General features: G+C 53.5%; 1 protein-coding gene across 3 annotated transcripts in view; it reads right to left on the bottom strand.

The window, feature by feature from the left end:
• The window catches only part of ADAMTS2 (ADAM metallopeptidase with thrombospondin type 1 motif 2), a 205,553-nt gene that overhangs the window by 123,821 nt on the left and 57,363 nt on the right, over nucleotides 1-24,369 (bottom strand). For all 3 annotated transcript variants that reach the window (XM_032464910.1, XM_032464908.1, XM_032464909.1), the window contains exon 3: nucleotides 11,080-11,239. In XM_032464910.1, coding sequence (XP_032320801.1) covers nucleotides 11,080-11,239 — 160 coding nt within the window. The remainder of the gene's footprint in view (nucleotides 1-11,079; nucleotides 11,240-24,369) is intronic.

Genomic DNA, 24,369 nt, shown 5'->3' with positions numbered 1-24,369 from the left:
GGGGAGGTCATTCGTCCTTGCTGACCATCAAAGCAGCACAAATTAAAGCAAAAAGCAGCACTTCCTTCACTGCTGGGTCAGCAAAGTATCCGTGGGCAAAGCCCCTGTGCTGGTGAGGACTTGGAGATACTGGGATCTGCAGTGGGAGAGCGGTCTGGCTCTGCCCCTGAGCTATGAGTTTGTCGTGAGGTTGGATTCCATAATTATTTCGGTCACTCGGCCAAGCACCCCAGACAGCTACTCAGAGCCAGGGCTCGGGGCATCCGGGCCAGCTCAGGCCATACCTTGCAGGGTCAGCAACAGGTACCTGTTCACAGGAGAAGAACCGAGGTCCCCGGCCAGGAGGTCCCCAAACCCGAATTCCAAGAGTGGTTGCACAAGGGGCAGGGGAGTTACCGCCACCCCGGGCAGCAGCAGTGTGAGCAGCGGGTCAGCGCTGCCTGCAGCCAGGCTAGGTGGACAGCAGACCTCTGTCTGAAGGGCCTGAGAGGCAGGCACCACAGCCCACCATGCACAGTCTCCAAGTCCCACCCACCCAGCAGATCCGGGCCCCCTCCCCAAAGTGGCAGGCTGGGGAAGGAGGACCTGGCCCACCACAGAGGCCGCGACACACACGCACGTCCAAGGGACTCTGGACCTCACCTTGTGGCCAGCTACCCTGTCCCATAGAGCAGGGCCTCTGCCTCCAGGGGCAAGGGAGGGCTGCGCGCACACCCCAGAGCTTGCTAACTTGTGGGGCAGAGTCTGGGGTCCCTGTCCCCCACTGCAAGTGTCTGGAAGCCAAATGGGCTTGGCCTGTGGCTAGCACCATTTCTCCTAGGAAATCCCTTCCTCTGAGCCAGGGCAGCAAGGGACAGTGGCAGGTGCGCAGCTCCGAAGTCAGGAGATGGGCCACCACTCTGACTTCTGCGCTTGGCGCAGCCATCTGACTGGCCTCTCCTTCCCCAGCACCCCCATCTCGACCTGCGTCACAACCAGCCACCATCCTCCCAGGGGCTCAGGCCTTTCAAAAGCCAGGAGCCATCTTTGATCCTCCCCTCACACTCCACATCCAAAAGCATCCTGAACTCATCCCCCCGCCATCTGCCGTTGGCCACCAGGACGACCCAGGGCCCCCATGGACCTCCTTGCCAGCCACTACCCCCACTGAGAGCCCTCCAAAGGCTTCCCACTGCTAGGGGAGTAAGAAACCCCCTTGCTCCCCGGCTCGACAGGATCCAGCCGTCCCCCCATCTCCAACCCTTCCCCTCTCCCGTCACTCCCTCGGCTCCAGGAACGTGGCCTTCTCTCTGCTCCTCAGTCACACCAGGGTGACTCTTACCTCAGGAAGTGCCAAGTGTTTCTACACCTGTTGTCCCCTCTGTCTGGAGCAGTGTCCCAGGCTGGGCCTTCCCTTAAACCAGGTGTGTCTTGTCTCTGACCCAGAGCACCTCCCCCTGACTCAGTCTACCCTTTCCTGGATTTTGCTTTGTGCCAGGCTTACCCCCTCTCTCTGCAGCCTCTGCTCACTGTCTCTCCCACTGGCCAGTGAGCCCCCCAAGAGCCAGGACGTCATCTGGGTCAATCTCTGATGTTACCTCCAGCACCAATCCAGCCCCGGACACAGGCAGGCACACAGTGAGTATGTGTTGAATGAATGAATGAATGAATGAATGAGTGGATGAGAAAACAAATGTGCGGTAGCGGGCGAGGTGCCTGCTCTGGAACGCAGGGTCCCCTCAAGGAGTACAGTTCTTATCTATATCACCGTCCCCATGACTGGGAGCAGCAGCGGGTGCCGGGCTCCTTCCAGCCCAGATCAGCCCCATCCGCATCCCCACGCAGGCCCAGCTCCCCGGCCGCCTCTTCCACCAGGTCCCGGACTCCCCTGAACCCTGTGCCGTCCTGCAAGCTCTCACCTGAGCCCTGACCTCACCCCAAGGGTGCACCTTCATCCTGCCTGGACCCCATGGAAGGCGCCCCAGCTGGGCTCCGCCCCCAGGTCCTCCCGTCAGCTCCTGGCACGGCCCCTGCAGCCTTGCTTGGGGTCGAGGTGAAGCCCACACCCTAAGACTGGGCCCAGCTCAGCGGAGCCAGGTCAAGAGCTCTGGGAGCGACACCTCGGCACAAGAATCCAGCCCAAATTCCAAACACGCGTGTGTGAGAGAGAGAGGATCAGACTGAGGGAGAGAGGAACAAAGCCCAAGAAGGCGAGGAGAGAGAGCCAGACACCAGCGCTCCGTCTAACTGCGTGACCTTTCTCCAGCTCAGAGTTCCTTCAGGGCCAAGTGCACTGCGCTGCTTGGTATTAATTTGAAAGAGAAATGGGTCAAGGAAAATTGGAAATTTTTATAGAAAACACTTCAGGCTTGGAGCTGGCTGAAGTGTGTGCCAACCTGCAGAGAATTCTGAGAGGAAACAGGGCCTTGGTCAGAGGCCTCCGGCTGGTACGAATTGGCAGAGTTTGGACCTCGGGCCCAAACCCAGCTTCTGAGCTCGGCCCGGAGCCCCTGCTTCTGGCGAAGGGCCTTCTATCCTCATCAGATGTCCCAAGAGCTGTCTCTGCCGCCACATCCCTGAGGCTGGGACCCAGCACTTCTCACCTGTCACCAGGGCCCTCTGCCTCCCCAAGAGGCCTCTGTCCAGGGACCTGTCGTGGGACACCTGTCCCTCTGTCCCCCCTCCCATACATAGATCCAGCATGCTGGAAGCCCACATCTCTTTCACAGCTGTCCCATGGGGGAACCTGCAGTGTGGAGGGAGCCTCGTCGGGGTCCCGAGGGATGTTTGGGGCCCAGCTGCTCCCACCTCTGGCAGGCCGGCCAACACATCTGAAACACAAATGCCACAGACGTGTGAAGTTGTCCCTGGAGACATCACGTCTCTCCCAGTAACATCCCTGTCCGCTGTGCGGGGGATCCGCAGGGCCCATGGCCGCGGTGACAGCTAGGCACACTGCTCTTGTTAATTAAACTCCAGATGCACCCAGAGCAGAGCTTCGCTCTGAGACCGCGTGTGGTCTGGAAGCAAGGCGCGGTTACTGTGTGCCAACAGAAAGCTCTTTGGGGGTCACTCACTACAAAGGAAGGAAAGAAAGAGCATCAGTGCATCCTGTCTGATGAAGAGAGCGCCTCGGAGATGGGCAGCGAGGGCGGAGAGGGCCTCCGCGCTGGGGCCAGCAGCCCCGGGTCTTGAGCGTGGGGAAGAGCGCGCACGGGGCGGGGGCCACACCAAGGGTGCGACGAGGGTCAGCAGCCCCTGCGACATCACCCCCATTCTAGAGGTGAGGACAGAGAGACCCAGTGGGGTTGGGTAAGCGGCCCAGGCAGGCACACTGGACCCCTTACACCCAACTGCCCCGGCCTCTGTGCTGAGGTGGCTCCTCTGAGAACTGTCCCCTGCACCTGAGTTGAGGCCACAGCCAGGTCAGCACCAAGATCTCCATCCCTGGGTCGCATTCATCATCTGTCTGTTCACGGGGCTCCGAAGAGCCAGGCCCATCCTGGTCACACTCACCTGGCCAGTTCCACCCCAAACCAGGTCCCGTACAAGCGCGGGAGGAGAGAGGAAGGGGGGAGGGCGGGCCCGAGACACAGGGGACACTAAGTTTCAGCCTGAGGAGCGGAGCTGAGCCCGCGGGCTGTCTGCGCCAGCCAGATCGAGTGCCAGTCACAGAGGGCGTCAGGGCGGGGGCCGGGGCAGGGGAGGAGGGCACGCAGGGCAAGTCTCTACTGAAGGTTGAGGTGGGTCCAAGCCCTTGCCTGGCTGCAGGCATCACCTTTGCCTTCGGAGCCCAGCGGGCAGGGACCCCAAGCCACAGACCCCAGGCAGAAAGCCCCCTGGCTCAGCAGATAGCTCTGGAGTGGTCTCCGAAGTCTGACCCCAGACAGCACCAGGCCTCGGAGAATGTGCAGCCTGGGCTGTCCCAGAGCTGGCCCCCGCCCACCACCCCGGCGTGAGGCCACGTCACTGCACTGGTATCTCCAACAGCTGTCCAGGGGGCTGGCCGCGGAGCAGTGGGAGTGCCGAGGCCTCTGCCAAGGATGTGCTCAGCTCTGAAGCACGCCTCCCGGAGCTGGGCCAGCTGCCTCAGGTTTCACAATCGGTCCTTCTTCTCCTTGGGTTTCCTCTAGTCCCCAAGCTGCAGGCATAGCCCGGGGGCAGAACAAGGAGGAGGACCTGAGAGGGCCCTGGGCATCGAGCCCCGAGGTCCCAGACTTTCAGCTGTAATTCAGAGAGCCGGCAACAGCCACTGGACAGGGCACGAGCCAAGTGCAGTGGGAGAGCCCTTCAGTCACCACCTGAGAGCTCCAGGCCAGGCCCCAGGCTCTGGCGAATGGCTCAGAAGGTGCCTGGTTGGGGGACACAGAGCAGAGAGAGGCCCCAGAATTTGGACTCTGGCCAGGTCTAGGGCTCAGGGTGCAAAGCCTGCCAAAGGCCTCTCCCCCACTTACACAGGGACCTCAGACGTCAACACTTTGATATCACGCAGGCTGAGTCATGGCCAGGATGTCACCCTCATCCCCAGAACCTGTGAGTAAATTATACGGCTAAAGAGACTTAGCAGATGTGATTAAGTTAAGAATCCTGACATGAGAAGATGCTGATGGATTATCCCAGTGAGTCAAACATAATCGTAAGTGTCCTTATAAGAGACGGACAGAGAGAAACTTGACCACAGATGAGGGGAAGGGGCTGCGAACACAGAGCGGAGACTGGAGTGATGCAGCCACAAGCCAAGGAGTGCCCAGGGCTGCCAGAAGCTGGGAGAGGCCAAGAACGGGGTTGCCTCTCAGGTTGCTAGAGGAAGCCAGCCCCACTGACACCTTGATTTTAGCTCCTCAGATCCATCTTGGACCTCTGACCTCCGGAACTGTAAGAGAATAAATCTGTGTTGTTTTAAGACACTAAGTTTGTGATAACTTGCAACAGGACCCTAAGACCGCTGTAGGGCAGAAAGCCCCCCGAGTCTGGCTTCCAGCAGGCTAACGCCCCCTGCACACCCGCTGCCTGTTATCCCCAATCCCTGCCCCCCACCCCGGGTCAGGCCTCACCCTTGGCTAGGCCCTTATGACTCACACCCACTGCGTCACTGAGGCAGGCCTGGCCATCTTCCTGCCACTCAGTGGAGCCTTGCCCACTTCCCATCCGTGGCCTGTCTTAACAGGGATACACTCACTCCGTGCACCATTGCCCTGGCCTCCCGGCCGGCCTCCAACCAGGACCAGACCAGGCTGGCTAAAACACAGAACCATCTGTCAGGCCCTTTCCCTTGCTGAGGCTGCCCACTGCCTGCGGGACTTCATGCAGACCCTGGAACATTCTAGTCTGTGGCCTCCGTGAGCGCCGGGCATCAGCTCCGACCCTCCGGCTCCTGGCCCGAGCGCCTGCCACTGGACAGCCTGGCTCCTTGGCAGCCTGGAAGACTACGTGGCTCGGGGCACCGGGACGGGGCAGAGCCACGCAGTGGGTCAGGGGCAGGGGGGGGGCTGTGGGCCGCCGGGTGGAGACTGGGCCGGTGGGCCACGCTTGGCCACGTGGAGGAGCCACGCAGCGCTGGCTCCCCGTCCCCTCTCTCCTCGCAGGCTTCCCCTGGCAGCAGCGGGGCAGAGCTCTCCCGAGGGCAGTGTGCCTCCTCTGCCCGCCAGGGAGGACGCCGCAGCCAGACAGCGGCGGGCAGAGGCTTGGCACTGGCTGTTTCCGAGGAGGAGGCAGCCAAGGTCACAGGCACGGAGCTGTCTGACTGCTCCTTCCTTGGCCCTGGCCCGGGCCCGGAGCGAGGCGGGGCGGGAGGCACTGCGGCCCGGGAACCACCTGCCCCGCAGGAGCCCACAGCCCCTCCTCTGTCCCAAGGCCCTACCCGGGGACCGCAGAGGGCCCATGAGGAGGGCAAGGGACACTTCCGCCTGTGCATCTCAGAAAGCACAGGTGGCCCCTGGGGGTCGTGTTTTATTTGGCCCATATGGTGCTTTTCAGAAACTTGAAGCAATGCTTTAAAATCAGGAGAGTTCACATTAAAGTTCTGATGTCTGGATTCTCTTGACAGTAAGAGGACTGGCTGCCCCCGGCCCACACTCCCACCAGGTCTCAATCAAAGGAGCCAAGGAGGGGCTGCCCTGGGGACAAGGTCTCCCGTCCGTCCTGTGCCCGCGGTGAGGCCCGGGCCAGATGCCACGTGCCCCCGCACGCACGCTGCTGTTCCCACTTTAGCAGAGATGCACTCTCTGCGGCCGGGTTTGTATCCAAGGCAGGAAAACAAGAGCCAGACCAAGGGTGGCTGCCATTCTTTTTCTGATCCTCTGTGCTGTCCTACTGGCCCTGCCTGCCGAGCCCTGCAGGCCTCTGAGTTTGCAGCCCTTGTCCTGGGAATGGCACGACTTCCTGCAACTGGCACTGTGCGCCTGACAGAGACCACATGCCCAGCACACAGCCCAGGGATCTTTCCTAGCAAGTGGGGATCTTCCCAGAATCCCAAGTTCAGCAAGGCCGCCTTCTCCGTTTGCGTGGTCTCGGGCTCCAGGCCCGAGCTTCTCCAGGCCCCACAGTCTGGCTGAAACTGCGCCGCACTAGGGTCCAGCTGAGGCAGAAGCGGGGCAAGGGGCCTGCCTGAGCTGTGCCTGAGCACCGGCCCCTGAGAAGAAGTGAAAGAAGCCGGCAGAGTTGCTCCTCCACAAATGCGCTCCCCATTCAATGCACAGCCAGCCTAGTAAGGGAGGCGGCTCACTCCCCGCACAAGCTGAGTGGTGGCCCCCAAAGCTACCGGGTCCTTCGTGGTACGTGACCACACAGGCAGGCAGAGACTGGAGGGATGCAGCCACAAGCCAAGAAATGCTAGCAGCCACCAGAAGCTGCGACCGGCAAGGAACAGACTCCCCCAGACCCTCCAGAGGGGACATAGCCCTGCCAACACCTCCATTTCAGACCAGTGACACTGATTTCAGGCTTCTGCCCTCCCAAACCATGAGAGGATGAGCTGCGGCTGTTTTAAGCCGCCCTGCGGGTGGGAGTGGGTCACGGCAGCCTGAGACTTGGAGTCATGTGACATTCCAGGATCACCCAGTGCAAGCTCTGAGCAGGGCTTCCCAGCTGGGCTGGGGGCTCCTCACCCCACACCCCCTGGCCTGGCTCCCCATCACAGCCCCAGACAGTGGTGACAGATGGCACCCAGGGCAGGGCTCAGGCAGGGGCCCAGAGCTCGGAGTGAGGCTCTGTCCATGCTTGTGTGCAAATGCAAACACAGATGCATGCCCACACGTACAGACACACATGCACACGCTCACATGCAAGCACCAGAGAGGCCAGTGTCACAGAGCACACCTCCCAACATATGGCCCTAGGCACAGGGCTGCCTCTAGGGAGGACTGAGAATGGGACTCAGGGTGCTGGAGAAGGGTCCGTCCCAGGGGAGGCCTGAAGATGCCCGAACCACCTCTCTCTAAAAGGCCACACTGGCAGCCTGGGCTCAGAGCTCTGCCCTCCTGGCCCAGCCAGGCTCCCAGGCCCAACAGAGCCAAGCAGAGATGCTTCCGTAACACCTGTGAGGCCAGTGAGGAGAGATGTCACCCTAGTCTCCCTCGACCCCTTGCCTACCCACCCCAGTACTCTCCTCCTGGGCTCAAGCTGCCCAGTGCACACCCCCGACCCTGCCCTGAGTCCCGGAAGACACGTTAAAACCTTCACTTTCCATCCATTTCCCCAGGCAGCCAGCAGCCCAGCAGCTGACCATTAGTGAGGCTCCCGGAGCCCCTGAGGTCACCCCAGGAAGCCTGATGGCGGCTCAGGGAAACAGAGCAACAGCAACGAGGCTCAGTGCCCTGGAGGGGCTGAGTGCGACACCCCCACCCCTACAGGCACCCCCCCAAACCCCCCACAGGCACTCCCCAACCCCCCACAGGCACCCCGCCATCAACCCCCCCACCAACACCCCACAGGTACCCCCACCCACGCCACCTGCCACAGGCAACCCCCATACCCACACCCACCAGCCACAGACACCCTGTGGAAATTTGTAATTCTGCAAGACATTTCTGTATTTAAAAAATAGGACATGGGCTGTTCAAAACGTGTCTGGAGACTGAGTTGGGCTTACACGCCTCTTTTATAAGCCCCGCCTTCTCTTAAACAGCACTGGGAGGGGCCGTTCACCTCATTTAACTGGAGTGACAGAGGTGACTTGGGGAGAATGGCCACTCTGACTCCAGGACTAGAACTGAGCCTCAACTCAGGCCCAGATCCTCCTCCCCGGGGCCTGCGAGCCGCCTCTGCACACGGTGCCTCCCCAACACTGTCTGCTCCTGTGTGATTTTTGTGTTGACACATAATTTCATTACTCTTGGGCACAAACCTAGAAGAATTGCTGGGTCACAGGGTAACTCTAGGCTGAACCTTTTGAGGAAATTGCCAGACTGTTTCCCAGCGTGTCCTGAGCGTGCTGTCCCCTCCCCTGGGGATCAGATGCCCTGGCTCTCACCACCCTCCACAGGCACCCCCACACCCCCACCAATCCCCACAGGCACCCCCACCCCATTCTCACACCCACACCCAGCCAGATGCCAATCTCCCAGGCCAGGAGGCCCAGGACAGTCTTTCCCCTTCCTCAGAGGACCCATTATACCCATGGCCCGCCAGTAAGTGGGTGTTTCAAACTTGCTTCCAGAAGTCCCTTGTGGGGGCCGGAGGAAGCCCCCGGTCAGCACCTCCTGCCTGCTTTGGCCAGAGCCACACCGATACGTCAGGGTTCCCGTCAGAATTCACCGGAAGGAGGGTCCCCTGGCTTATACATACACACTGAGAGCCTCTGCAAAGAGTTCCTGGTGTCCTGCGCCCAGCAGGCTGTGTCCTCTCACAGGAAAGAGCACAGAGGCCGGGTGCACGCCCAGCCAAGGACACTGCTTTTATGTATCTCCTCGCTGCCTCTGCAGGCCCTGGCGAGGCCCAGGCTGACGGAGGGCTGGACCGTCTCAAGTCACTCAGAGCAGCCCCAGCATAAAATGTGTCTGGACCACCTCCAGCCAGTGAGAGGGCCTCAGCCCTGGGCCCAGTGGAAACAATCAGGCACATGCAAGGAGAAATGTGCTCTCTGTGGACAAGTCACCCACACGGGGTCAAGCTGACACTGGGCAGGGACGTCAAGGAAAGGAGGCTTGGTGCCAGACTCTGGGTCTGTGGCCCAGACCCACTGTCCTTGGCCCACAGCCCGGAGCCGAAACACCCACAGCCCAGGGCTGAGGGCTGAGGTCTAGAGCTCAGCCTGGGACAGCTCCCCTGACCCCTCCCACTTCAGTGCAGCCTCAGCCCCAGACCATGCAGTTGGCTGTCCCCAGAATCTTCTAAGGTCAATGGTTTCTGGGCTTATTCAGAGTTTGAAATTCCTTTCCTGCATTCTGAGTTCCAAGCTTTCACAGAAGACAGATAGGCAGAGGGCGTGGGGGGAAGGATTCAAGAGAAGATGCCAAAAGACCCACAGAAGCCCAGAGAATCAGGCAAGGCTGGCCAGGCCACGGGGGAGGGCTGCTATGCCCAGGAGACAGGTACCACATGGAATCTGGGTCTGGCAGCATGGCCAGGGCGCCTGGCAGCCTCACCTCGCCCAGCCTAAGCAGGGGGGCCCCCCCAGGAACCCCGAGTCTCCCAGCAGAGGCCAGCCCAGAAGCCCCGAGCCCACAGTGGCCAGGCCCTCAGTTCTCTCAGACACAGGCACTTTTAATCCCTCTGCGCAGGTGAGAAGGCAGAGGCCAGAGGCCCAAACCTGCCCAAGGGCGGACAACCAGCAAGGAGCAAACCCGGGGGCCCTGATCCCTGGTCGGAAGCGCGTCCCCTGCCCCATTCTCGCTCCTGACCTCACCCAGGGGGTTACCCTCCATTCCCCCCCCATGCAGAGACGCCCAAGGGTGGGAAAGAGGCAGGAGGGGCTGAGGCTGGGGGAGGCTGGCGGGCAGCGCCTGGGGCCCCCCCCTGCTGTCAGCAGCCCAGAAAGACATCGATTCATCCCCTGAGAAGAAGGGCCTGCCGGACGTATCGATCGGCTCTAGAGAGCCCTGGGCTTCCTGGTGGAGCAATTCCTTTGCAAAGGTACCTGACACCGTTCCTTGAAATTAGAATGGTGCCCTGCCAGGCTGCACCCAATTTATCTGTCAGCTAGGAAGTCAGAGAGGCCTCAAAGAAATGAGCCAGGGCTGCTTGGGGCACTGGGAGAGTCTTGGCTAATCACAGCATGCTGGGCTGGCCCCCCCGGGGCTTCCTGCAAACAGGCAGCGGAGCCTGACCCGAGACCCAGGCCTCCAAGCCCTGCCCTTGCCACTTGTCATGACTGAGCAGAGCAAAGGGTCTAGAACCAGAAACTGAGGGCTGAGCCCACTCCACAAGAGCCAGTCTTGCAAGGACCACAGCCAGGGCTCGACCTGGCCTGGCTGCGACCCGGGACCCAGACCCTGAGAACGCTGGGGAGGGATGGGCTGGGGGTGGGCCTGGCCTCCCGAAGGGTTCGGAGAGGCTGCACCAAGCCTGCCCAGCAGCACCTCCCACACTCCTGGGCCCAGAGCACACTTTTCACGCGAGCCTGTGCACAGGGTGCCGAGGCCGCTGGGTGCACCTCGGGGGTCTCTGTGGAGCACTACCTTCCCCTCCCGGCACCTCGCTGTCTCCCAGAGGGAGCAGGGTCCAAAGGGGCCAAAGGGGCGCTCAGGGCCTTTCTCTGTGAGCAGCCCGCGAGGGGCGGTCACCTTCGCAGGGACAGCACAGCGCAGGGGCAGGGGAGAGGCTGTCTGCGGGGAGCAGACGCCTTCATCAGACGCACAGGCTCAGAGACAGGCGCAGGACTGAGGCCGGGGCACAGGCCTGGGCTGGGCTCCCCGTGATCGCTGACACCTGCCAACCCTCAGAGAGCAGAAGGTAAGGCCCTCAGGCAGCCTTTACTGCCCGCTATGGAGGCCTCAGACCTGCAGGTTTATGACCCACATGCACCCAGACCACGGTGCTGTGTGGTCAGCAAGGGTGGGTCTCAGCCTCGGCCTGGGACCAGGCCTGCAGAGAGGGTGCCTGAGACCCCTGGGAGGACATTAAGGGTTCACCATGCAACGCTCCCACCTGTAGCAGCCTTACCTGTGTCCAGGGCCTGTGGTCCCCCCAGAGGAGGGGGCCTGGGGGTGTGCGGCCGGCGATACACCACGTGCACACGGCCCTGCTCAGCCTCCTTGGCCGCCAGCCCCTTCTCCAGCGGCTCAATGAAGAACTCCTCTTCCTCCATACGGATCAGGCCAGCCTGCAGGGCAAAGACAGATGGTTCAAATTCCCCGAGCACAGCAGACGGAGGAGGGGAAGCAGCGAGGGGGGTGCCAGAGGGCAGAAGCTCCCACCTGGACCAGTGGGCCCTGCCCAGCACCCTAGCTAGGTGCTGGCTTGAGCCCTGGGCTGGGGAGGGCATGGACAGGTGGCCCTAGAGGCCCCCTCATTCCAGAGGCTCCACTTCTAGCCACCAGGGCAGAGCCACTGGATGGTGGGGAAACCCATCTGAGGAAAGCGTTCTGCCTGGGTCAGCCCCACCCTCGCCTCCAAGAGCCCAAAGTTCAAGACAAAGTCCAAAACTGTCAGCTGGGAACTGAATCTGTCACAGACATGTTCAGTTGGACCCAAACAGTATTTTCAAAGCTCTGAACCCAACACTCAAAATGCTGCAATTTCACATTTCAAAAATGGAATTCCAGCTTTCTGTGGAAAATGCAGGCTGTGACCACAATGCACACCGCCCAGCAGTAGACACCATGGGTGGGGCATGCATCCCTGCAGCTGGCCATATCCCCACTGTCCATCCTTTTATCCACAAGGGTCCCCAGCCCAGACTGTACAGCAACTGAACCTCAGCTTCCCCCACAGCCGGCTATGGACCTTCCAAGCTGCAAAGCCCTTGATGGACCCCTGTTCCCATCAGGAGTCAGGCTGCTCTGTACTCTGGCGTCCAAGGCTCTCAGCCTGCCACTGCCCTCCCCGCCCCCAGCTCACAGACTACACACCAGTCCCTGAAACAGCCCTGTCCTTCCAACACACTGCACACCGTCTGGCCTCTGGGCTCCCTGCTCCTGTCCCCAACCTTGATCATCTAGTAAATGCCAATTCTCTTTCAATGCCTGGCTCAGAACCGCCTACTCACCCAATTCCAAGCCCTCAACTGCAGCCACATGGCTGTGCCCTCCCCTTGAGTCCCCACTGCCATCACTGCTCCATCCAGCTGCCACACTTTGGGTTTTTGGGTTCATTATCCATAAACCACGTAAAAAGATGTACACAGTTAACATATACAACTGAGTTTGGGAATGAGTACACACTCATGAAACTCTCACCACGATGAGAGCCATGAACAGCCAGCGCCTCTCACAGCATCCTCCATACCCTTTACTGTTATCATTCTTTGTGGTAAGAATCCTACATATAACATCAACCCTCTTAGCAAATTTTAATTATATGACAGAGTATTGTTAGCTATAGGCAGTGTGCTGTATCAAAGATCTCCAGAACTTCCTTATCTTGCATAACTGAAATTCTGCACCCTTTGACCATCACTTCCCACTTCCTCCTCTCCCCAGCCCCCGGCAACCATTATCCAACACTCGACTTCTCTGAGTTTTTAGATCCCGTGTGTAAGTGAGATCTTACAGCATTTGTCTTTCTGTATCTAGTTTATTTCACTTAGCATAATATCCTTCAGTGCCAGCCATATTGTTGCAAATGGCAAGACCTCCTTCGTTATAAAGGCCAGGTAAGTATGCACCACATTTCTTTATCAATTTGTCATCCCTAGATGGATATTTGGATTGTCTCCATGTCTGTTGTGAACAATGCTGTAATGAACAAGAGAGTGCAGCTACCTCTTCAATACTCTGTTTTCATTTTCTTTGGACACATTCCCAGAAGTGGAATGGTTGATCACATAATAGTTCTATTTTTAATTTTTCGAGGAACCTCCACACTGTTCTCCACAGTGACTAAACCAATTTCCATTCCAACCAGCACTGCACAAGGGCTCCCTTTCTCCACGGCCTCACCAACACTTGTTATTTCTTGTGTGTTTAACAACCATGCTAACAGATGTGAGATGATATCTCATTGTGGGTTTGATTTGCATTCCCTGATGATTAGTAATGTTGAGCACCTTTTCATGTATTTCTTGGCCATTTGCATGTATTTTTTGGGAAAAAAAATCTATTCGAGTCTTTTGCCCATTTTTAACTGGATTTTCTTTTCTTTTTCCTTTTTCTTTCTTTCTTTCTTTTTTTCTTGCTTTTGAATTGTATGAGTTCTTTATGTATTTTGGATATCAACCCCTTATCCGATTTGCAAAAGTTTCCTCCCATTCTGTAGGTTGCCTTTTCATTTTGCTTCATTTTGCTTGTAGTTCTTTGGCTATGCACAAGTTATTTCATTTGATGTATTCCCATTTGTTGATCTTTGCTTTTATTGTTTATGCTTTTGGCATAATACCCAAGGTCAAGGAGCTTTTCCCCTAAATTTTCTTCTAGGAGTTCTATGGTTTCAAGTCTTACATTCAAGTCTTTAATCTGTTTCCAAGTTAATCCAGTTTATTTTTGTGAGTGTAGGATAGAGGTCCAATTTCATCCTTTTGCATATGAATATCCAATCTGACTAACACCATTTATTGAAGAGGCAATCTTCCCACATTGAGTATTCTTGGCTCTCTTGTCAAATATAAGTTGATTGTATATGCATAAGGTTATTTCTGGGCTCTTGATTCTGTTCCCTTGGTCTGTGTATCTGTTGTTATGTCAGTAACATACTGTTTTGATTACTATAGCTTTGTAATATAGCTTGAAGACAGAAAGTATTATGCCTCCAGCTTTGTTCTTTCTCAAGATCACTTTGACTCTTTGAGGCATTTTATGGTTCCATAAAAATTTTAGGATTGTTTTTTCTATCGGAATTTGGGATTTTGACAGGAATTGCATTGAATCTATAAATGGTTTGGGGTACTATGGACATTTTAACAATATTAACTCTTCTGACCCCTGAACACAGTACATCATCCCATTTATCTGTGTCTTCTTCAGTATCCTTCATCAGTATCTTAGAGTTTTTGGTGCATAAATCCTTCACTTCTTTGGGTAAAATTTATGCCTAAGTATTTTACTATCTTAGATGCTATTGCAAATAAGAACGTTTTATTTCTTTTTCCGTTAGTTCACTATTAGTGTATAGAAATGCAACTGATTTTTATGTTGATTTTTGTATCCTAAAACTTTACTGAATTTGTTCTAACTTTTTTTTTTTTTGATAGAGTCTTTATGATTTTCTACATACAAGATCATGTCAACAAGAAACAGGAACAATTTTTTTTTTCCTACTTGGATGCCTTTTATTTCTTTTTATTACCTGACTGCTCTGGCTAGAATTTCCAGTACTATGTTGAATAGGGGTGGTGAGAATGGGCACCCATGTCTTACTCATGATCTTAGAGAGGAAGCTTTCAACTTTTCACCATTGAGTGTGATGTTAGATATGGGCTTGTCACATACCTGGCTTTTATTATGTTGAAGTGTGTTCCTTCTACACTGAATTTGTTTAGTTTTTATCATGCAAGAGGTTGAATTTTGTCAAATGCTTTTTCTGCATCTATTGAAATGACCATATGAATTTTATTTTTCATTCTATATCACATTTATTGATTCACATATGTTGCCAACCCTGCATCCCAGGGATAAATCCCACGTGATCACAGTGTACAATCTTTTTAATGTGCTGCTGAATTTGGTTCTAATATTTTATTGAGAATTTTTCCATCTATATTCCTTGGGGAAACTGGCCTGTAGTTTTCTTTTCTTATAATATCTTTATCTGGCTTTGGTATCAGGATAGTGCTGGCCTCATAAAAATGAGTTTAGGAGTGTTCCTTCCTCTCCAAATTTTTGGAAGAGTCTGAGAAGGACTGACATTAATTCTTTAATATCTGGTAGAATTCACTCGTAATACAATGTAGTCCTGGACTTTTCTCTGTTTAGAGATTTTGATTACAGATTCAATCTCCCCACTCACTGCAGATCTGTTTTGATCTTCTATTTCTTCATGAGTCAGTCATGGTAGGAGGTATGGTTCTAGGAATCTATCCATTTCTTCTAGGTTGTCCAAGTTGTTGGTCTACATTTGCTCATAGAAGTCTCTTACAATCCTTTATATTCCTGTGACATTGTAATTTACACCTTTTTATACTGTGTGTCCATGAACAAATTATTGTAGTGATAGCTACTTTAGAATTAGAATTAGAACCTTCTGATTTTGACTATATACTTACCCTTACCAGTGTGGCATATTATTTGCACATTTTCCCATTACTAATTAGAGTCCTTTTGTTTCAGCTTTCTGCATTTCTCATAAGACAGGACTAGCAGTCATGTTTGTTTGGAAAAGTCTTTATCTTGCCTTCATTTCTGAAAGACAACTTTGCCAGGCAGAGCATTTTTTGCTGGTAGTTTCTTCCTGGTAGTTTCTTCCCTCCAGCACTTTGAATGTATCATTCCACCCCCTCCTGGCCTGTAAGGTTTCTGCTGAGAAATCCATGGAGAGCCTTATTGGGATTCTCCTGTATGAGAGAAAGTTTTTGTCTTGCTGCTTTTAAAATTATCCTTGTCTTCACTTTTAGATAGCTTATTATCATATGCCTTGGAAAAGATCACTTTGGGGTGACCTATGAACTTCACAAACTTAAATGTCCAAATCTCTCTCCAAAGTTTGGGAAGTTCTCAAACACTGTTTCTTTAAATAAACACTGTGCCACATTATCACCCCTTCTCCTTCTTGGACTTTAACAGTGCATGTTGTTTCTCTTAACGCGTCCCATTGCTTTCCTCATTCCTTTTCGTCCTTTTTTCTTTTGGCTCCTCTGACTAGACAATCTCACATGATCTGCCTTCCAGCTCACTGCTTCTTTCTTCCGCTTGGTCCCGTTGGCTGCTGGTGTTCAGGGCTGAATTCTTCAGTTCAGTCATTGTGTTCTTCGGCTCCAAAACTTATTTGGCTCTTTTTTTATATTTTCCATCTCTTTGTTGAACTTTTCATTATGTTCTTATATCATTTTCCTGGTTTCATATTAAATTGTTTCTCTGTGTTCTCTTGTAGCTTTCTGAGCATCTATAGAACAATTATTTTGAATTCTTTATCAGGCAATTCAAGCATCTTGTTTCTTTTGGGTCAGTTACTGGAAGTTTACTCTGCTCCTTTGATGTTATCATGTTTCCCCAATTCTTCAAAATCTTTGTAGCTTTGCATAGCTTTCTGTGCATTTCCAGACGTTATGGACTGAGTTGAGTAAGGAAAGACCCTCACCTGCAGGGTGGAGTGGAACTTTATAAAGCATATGGGCAGTTACTTAATTTTAAAAAAGGCAAAACCTGAACCACTTTCTGCACTTAAAGAGCTCGAGCAGTTCAAATGCACTATCTATCTTAGATAGACATGATTTCTTAAATTTTAAAATATTGTACTATTTATGGTGTGGGGTTTTTCTAACTAATATGCAAATAAATTTAACCATTTCAGAAAAAAAGGGGTCTGCAATGGCTGCAAGGACTCTTGGGGTCCTCAGTGGGGCCCCCAGGTCCAGAAGCTAGGGACCAGGGCAGGCAGTAGTGGTGGCCAGAGCCAGGGGCATGCATGAACCCAGCAGCAGGGGCCAGCTGGAGGTACCTGTGTAGCATCAGGGTCCAGTTGCAGACACTTGTGGAAGGATCAGGGCCAGCAGTGAGGACCAGAGGCAACCGCAGCTACCTGAGCCCTGGCTGTTGACATCCACCTTTTTTGTCTGCAGGGTCTCATCATGGGCGCACACATGGCAGTGGAGGCTGGTGACAGGAATCAGGGCAATGGCATGCATGTGCACAGTCGGAGGCTAGCCCTGGGTGTCCGCATGGTGGTGGGGGTCAACCAGAGGGGTCAAAGTCGGCATTCTGCATTTACGCGGCTGCAGGGGCCTGGGCTGGCTGCCCGTGCAGATCCTGTGTTGAGGGTGGGGGGAAGAAGGGAGCAAGAGGGTGCAGGTGCCTGGTGTCCGTGAACATGAAAACCTGTGGAGCAAAACCTCAGCTGTAAAATCCACAGGGGGTCTGCCGCGGCCGTGCTGGCCATCGGTTTCTTCAGTGGTGGAAGCTGCTGGGGGCCTCCGCAGGGCAGGTCACTCCCCCTGCACGGCTGGCGGGAGCTCCTGTCCTTCCTGGTTCCTAGTTGTTTCTATACGTCTCAGCTTTGCTGGTCTCTGGGTGGCGTGAAACCAAAGTGGGTCCTTTGTGCACCACCCAGAGAGGCTGGGGAAGCTGGCCGCTCACCCGGGTCTCCCTTTCCTGGTGAGGGAAACTTTTTCTGCGGGGGAGCTCCCTCCTGGCCCTGAGCAAGACTGGGGACAGGACGATGCAGGCACAGTCTCTCCTTGTGCAGTTATCCTCAGGTTTTCGTTCCGCTGTGTCACTGAAGTGTTTTAGGTGGCCTCCCGAGCGCTCCTAGAGCTGGTTTTCAGCATGGATAGCTGTTTAACTGTTCATCTTTGCCGGACGATGGAGGCTGGGGTTCCCTAATCCACCAACCGGGAGACTTCTCTCAGGGGTTTGTAAAAGCTTGAATTAGTTGCCCCAATTTAAGAATCAGGATTTTCACGTAAGTGACCAGATTTCCAGACTCTCTCGGAACATCAGAAAGGCTGGCATTTCCCGGCCGACATGCCAGCTTAGCCATAGTGGCCGGGCGTTCCCTCTAGGGGTCTCCCCTTAAGCCTCCAGAGAGAGCACGGCCCTGCCAACCCCCGGACTCTGGCCACCAGCCCTGAGAGAAAACATTTCTGCTGTTTGCAGTCATTGTCAGCAGCTGCAGGAAACCAGCCCAGGGTGCCGGTGGGCAGTAGGATAAAGTGGGTGGCCACGCTCTGAGGGGCACAGGGTGAGGCACAGGAGTGGCAGACCCCTGAGGACACGGGTTTGAGGCATCCTGGATTTCCAGGGCGAAGAGGAAGGGCAGGAGCCAGAGCGATGAGGGCCAAGACTGGGGCACCAGGGGCACCAGTCTGTGGGAAGAAAGAGGAGCGGAGAGGCCCGTGGGAACCCTCAGGCCCCCGCACTCTGACTCATCCTGGGTCCCAGGGCCCCTCCAGGCCTGGAGAGGGTGAGCAAATGTTTGCGAGATGAGTGAATAAATGACCCCAAAACGGCGGGACACGTCCTCTGAGAGAGACACACACATGGGGGGGGGACAGTGACACTGAGGGACGTCCCCTTCCGCTGGCACGTGGGTAAGAGTGTTTATAGCAGCAAGAGTTCTCTTCGCTGTCACTGACATTCCCATGTTTGTGGTTTGGGGGCAGATGGGTCTCAGCCCCACCTCATTAACGGAGTTCATTTAAGGACGTGTGGGAATGAACCGCGGGGAGGCAGCGGGTGCGCGGTCTGGGAGTCCGGTGTTCTGGGTTCCCGGCACCATTTCTGTCTGGCCAGGTGGCCTCAGCCCAGGTGTCAAGGCTCCCTGGGCCTCCAATGACCCGCCTGTAAAGAGGCGTGGTTGCCCTTTCCCCCCGCAATTGCTGCAGGAGCACAGGGCACACGTAGGCAGCGCTCTGCAACCCAAGTGATGTCATCCCCCCTGCCTGCTGGGACCCAGCGGTTGGAAGGCCTGCCAGGGACACACAGGGTCTAGAAATCAAACCCCAGACCCCAGGTGGAACAAGTATCTCTTGAGTAGAGACCCAGGCCTACCTTGGCAGTTAAGGCAGGACGCTGGGGCATCAGGGTCCAGTGGGGCAGCCCCTCTTCTGGAGGGACACCTGCACCCTGGGCGTGGAGCCATCTATGCCACGTGCCCAGGGTCCTGGGGCCGTTCTGGAGGGACCCAGCGTGACAATAACCCAGGATGCAAACTGGTGAGAAGCAGTCCTCTCTGGTCTGAGAGACCCCAGGAGAGTTTGGGGTGTCCCTTTATGCCAGAATTAGGATCCTCTCCTCTGCTGGCCTTCTGGTGAGAGGCCACCGGGCTGACCTAGGGGCACTGGATCTGTCTGATGCTGACCCAGGCCTTGTCACTGTCAGGAAGCCAGGGCCCAAGTTGGGCAAGCTGCCCAGCAGGGACTCTCCCGAGTGCCCACAGAAGGGCACTGCAGCCCCCTGGGACAAATCGGAGGCATGGTACCAGTTCACACAGGTCTCCTCACTCAACCAGAGGCTTCTAACTGACAGCTCACTCATGGAGAAGCCACATCCCTCACCAGCATCAACTCATCTCTGACAGGCATTAGTGGAACACACGTGGGGGTCGCCCTGATGAACCTGGGCGGCACCTGCCCCGACCACTCTTAGCCCCATGAGTGACCACTCCCCACCGGCACTGGGCACCCTGAGGCCAGACGCTGCCCGCCTCAAGACCAGCCCCAGGACCAACGGACGACGACCGGAGCCCCACTCAAGGCCACTGGCCAGGGTGCTGCTTGGTGGGGGCTCTCCACAAAGAAAGCAGGGTTTGTTTGATTGCCTGGGTTTAAAGCACTTTAGTATGCATGCCAGGAATGATCTGTCTGGAAAAAAAAAAAAGCAAAAGAAAACTGACAAGAGAACAAGGTACAGAACGTGGGCTACGTTTTGCTGAGATTTTTCCAGGACTTTGATTTTCCTGCTGCCGGTGGCAAGTGTATCTGGTTTGACATGTAATTTTTATTAATAAGAATCAGTTTCCTCTCCCCACTTGATAAATATTAAAGAAGCCCCTGAAGCACGCCGGTCTGAAGGGCACTCAATCAGGAGCCTGTCCGCGTCCGTGCAGCCTGGTGTCCCGCGGAGGGGCCGACGCCCTGACCCTGGCTCCCACCCCAAATCCACTCTGCTCATGAACTCTGCGACTAATCGTCTGCCCAGCCTGGCCGGGGGGAGGCTCACAGAGAGGACCCTGTCCCAGACCCTCGGGTGCCACTACAGGGGCCTGGAACCTAACAGTTCTTTGGTCATCATACAAACCCCTGGTTCTCAGATCTTGGTGAATTATAAGACGCCCGCCCTACCTCTCCCTTCTTCTATGCCCTGTTCCTTTGCCGTTCGGTTTTTGATGAAGTAGTCACTAGAAATGGAAACTAAAAGTTAAACATTTATAAGAATCCAGAGGCTTAATGGATATCCTCTGTTACTTTGAATTTTAAAGCACTCAGAACACTGCCACTCACAGTAACACCAAAGATCGCTGATCACAGATCACTGTAACAAATAATAATGAAAACATTATTAAAATAAAACAGACAAAACACTGGCATCCTCAGGGTTGGGGTCTCAGGGAAAGGCATCCTGTTCCCATCTGCTAGGAGCCCAGTTTGCCACGCTCACTGGCTCCTTCAGGGGAAGCCACAGGCCGTAGCACACGGCAGGCTCCTGCGTGTGCGTGAGAGGACCAGGTCTGTCACTCAGCCTTGTCGTTCTTGCAGCCTCCAGCATCAAGACTGTCAGGTGTCTGTCAAGGTTGCAGTGGTGACAATGGAGAATAGAAAGAAACAAGCTGATCCAAAAACGGAAGGATCCAGACTTTGACAGAGGACAAGACAGCATGCGTCTGCATCGGTTCGCTGTCACTCCAAACTCGACCTTGCTCTGAAACACACATGTGCACGTGCACATACACACACACACACACACACACACACACGCACGTGCGCGCGCGCACACATACTCTTGCCATAGGAATTCCCCCCAAATGCTGGCATCTGCTAAGACTCCTGTTCCTGGAGATATTTTCACACCAAGAGAACCGTATCCTTTCTTCCATTCTTCCTTTTGGTACAGAATCCTTGAGATGCAACTGGGCAACGGGCACCAGCCTGCTCTGCAGGGAGACATGTGACCATGTGGCCACACCCAAGCCTGGTCTGAAGATGGGCTACTGGGTCTGCCGCTTCCAGGGCACCTGCCCCAACCCGCTCGGGCATGCCCTTTCCCCTACCAGCTACCTGGGCAAGACCAAGGCAACCCTGGAATCTTGATGGGGAGGGGACCACTCACGGGCGCCAGAACCAAGTCTCATCAGATGGAAGCTGCTCCGTCCCAGCCAGGGGACCCCTTCACAGTTCAGTGTACAAGGGCATTTTGCATATTGATTTTTCCAAAAGGAGCACCAGCCATCTCTGGGGGAAATGGCCACCAGGAGGCGAGAGCACTCGCAAGAAGGAATCTGTCCTCTCCCCTGAGTCTCTCAAAGCTACTGCTCTACACCTTCCAGAGCATTCCTCCTGGAGGGGCCTGTCTGTGGACGCCCTTGTGGCAGTCCCTGCCTCCCCTGCTCTCCGCCTCATCCGGTGGACACACGTGGCTCTTGCCATGTGCCATCCACACCTCTCTTTCCTCTTGGGGAGCCACCCCTCCCCCCAAAGTGGAGGCCAGGGCTTGTGCTCCCAGGTCAGAGAGGAGGCTGTGGCCAGAGCTGGGCCTCACAGCTGAGCTAAGGCACCACAGACAGGGTTGTCCCTGAGCGCCACAGAGCCCCCGTCAGCTCACCCAGCAGGTCCTGCCTCCTCGTGGACCTGATTTCCGGCCCTCTGCAACCTTTGCTCTAGAAAGTCCCTCTTTTGCCCTAAGCTGGTCAGAGTCAGTTTCTGAGGTTCAAAACCATGGAGCGCCGACAGCCACGCACCCCCAGAGCGGAGCCCCATGCCCAGCCAGGTTGGGCCCCACTTCGAAGATCGAGGTGGAGGGAGCAACACTGGATGCAGAGCCAGCAGACCTGGCTTCAAATGCTGGTTCTGAGCCGGTCCTGTTCCCTCTGCAACTCCGCTTCCCTCTGCAACTCCGGTTCCCTCAACTGCTAAGTGGGGCGTCAGGCCAGGTGACCTGTGAATTAGGTACTGGTCATCCTTCGGTAATTCCAGTAGGACCAAGGGGGCACCAGCAGAGAGAACCCAAACAAACTCAGAGCAGGAGACACACTCCTCCCCGGGATCATTGCCTCCAAGGACAAAAAAAGCCCAGGGCCTCCCGCAGGCCACAGCAGCCCACTGTCCAGGCCCCAATGCAACAAGCTTCTGCCCTTCGTTCCCAAGGGGCTTGGTGGCATCTGAGGGACCCCCCAGGCTTGAGCCCTAATGTAAGCCCTGTGTCCTGCAGGAGCCTTCAAATATGGTGCAAATTCGATCTCCCCTAAAACTCTACAAAGCAAAACACTCCATTTCCAGAGGACTCTAAAGTTCAAAGAACTGAAACCACCAGCTCAGATTTCCCAGGGACAGGTTTGGGACTGTGGCCTTGCCCTCCGACCACTGGCCCCCGGGAGATCCAGCATGGGGGGCGCCGAACTCCAGCATTCTCTTCACCACCGTCACAGTTTCTGCCTTACCCGATTTCGTTCAGTTCTAGCCCGATACCCCTGTCTGCTAAGACTCTGAGCCTGAACCCCCATCTCTCTCCATTATTAAAAAAAAATTAAGAGTGTTGATAAAAGGTCTGTTAGTATCAAATTGAGACTCTCCTTGACTCAATCAGAAAGTTTAAAATAAAACTGAAAAGGGAATAATTTTCTCACTATGAAATTCATGCTTTTTAAAATATTTAACACCTTTGCTGAGCTATATAATTCACATAGCACACAATTCACTCACCTACCCTGTACAATTCAACCATCACCACAACTGATTTTAAAACATTTTCAAAACACCCCAAAAGAAACCTCATACACGTTAGCAGTCACTCCTCACTTTTTCCCAGTCCCTCCCCAACACACACACACATGCACACACACACAAACCAGCCCCTGGCAACCACTTATCTACTTTCTATCTCTAAGGATTTGTTTATTTTGGACATTTCACATAAATAGAATCACACAGTACATGTTCTTTTGTGGCTGGTTTCATTCACTTACTGTTTTTCAAGATTCTTGTTTTGTAGGTAATATATCTGTACTTAAATTCATTTTTTATTGTTAAGTAATACTCCATCGACAGATGTACCACATTTTATTTATCCATTCATTGGCTGATGGACATTTGGGTTGTTTCCACTTTTTGGCTTTTATGAATAATGCTGCTTTGAACATACATGCAAAAGATTTTTTAGGAAAAACTAAAAATAGACTTACCAAATGATCCAGCAATCCCACTCCTGGGCATATATCCAGAGGGAACTCTAATTCAAAAAGACACATGCACCCCAATGTTCATGGCAGCACTATTTATAATAGCCAAGACATGGAAATAACCTAAATGTCCATCAACAGATGACTGGATAAAGAAGTTGGGGTATATTTACACAGTGGAATACTACTCAGCCATAAAAAAGGATGAAATAATGCCATTTGCAGAAACATAGATGGCCTTGGGGAATGTCATTCTAAGTGAAGTAAGTCAGAAAGAGAAAGAAAAATACCATATGATATCACTCATATGTGGAATCTGAAAAAAAAAAAAGATAAATGAACTTATTTACAAAGGAGAAACAGACTCACAGACATAGAAAACAAACTTACGGTTACCAGCAGGGGAAGAGGGTGGGAAGGGATAAATTGGGAGTTCAAGATTTGCAGATGCTAACTAATATATATAAAATAGGTAAACAACAAGTTCATACTGTATAGCACAGGGAACTATTTTCAATATCTTGTAGTAACCTATAGTTAAAAAGAATATGGAAACGAATATATGTATGTGTATGTATGACTGAAACATTATGCTGTACACCAGAAATTGACACATTATAAACTGACTATACTTCAATTAAAATATATGTATTTATATTTGAAACAAGGTTTTGTAGGGACATATTTTCATGTCTCTTGAGTACAGATCTAGGAATGGAATTGCTGGGTCACATGGTCACTCTGTGCCAGACTGTTCCCCAAAGCAGCGACACCATTTTACATTCCCATCTGCAGTGTATAAGGGTCCCAATTTCTCCACGTCCTCACCAATACTTGTTACTATTTATCTCTTTCCTTCTAGCCATCTTCATGGGTATAGAGTGGTATTCCATTATGCTTTTTAAAAAAATTTTTATTGAAGTGTAGTTAATTTACAATGTCAGTTTCAGGTGTACAGCAAAGTGACTCAGTTATACATAAACATAAATATATTTTTTCTTTTCAGATTCTTTTCCACCATATGTTATTATAAGAAACTGAATATAGTTCTCTGTGCTATAGTTCCTTGTCCATATTGTTTATCTATTTTATATATAATAATATGTGTCTGTTCATCCCCAACCCCTAATTTATCCCTCCCTGCCCTTTCCCCTTTGGTAACCATAGTTTGTTTTCTGTGTCCGTAAGTCTGTTTTTGGTTTGTAAGTAGAACTTATATTATTTTTTTTAGATTCCACATGTAAGTGATATCATATGGTATTTGTCTTTCTCTGTCTGACTTACTTCACTCAATATGATAATCTCTAGGTCCAT

The sequence above is a fragment of the Camelus ferus genome, chromosome 22, assembly GCF_009834535.1.
Source record: "Camelus ferus isolate YT-003-E chromosome 22, BCGSAC_Cfer_1.0, whole genome shotgun sequence".
Classification (NCBI taxonomy): Eukaryota; Metazoa; Chordata; class Mammalia; order Artiodactyla; family Camelidae; genus Camelus; species Camelus ferus.
Note: the sequence above shows the minus strand (reverse complement) of the source record. Positions and strands in the feature narration are given on the sequence as shown.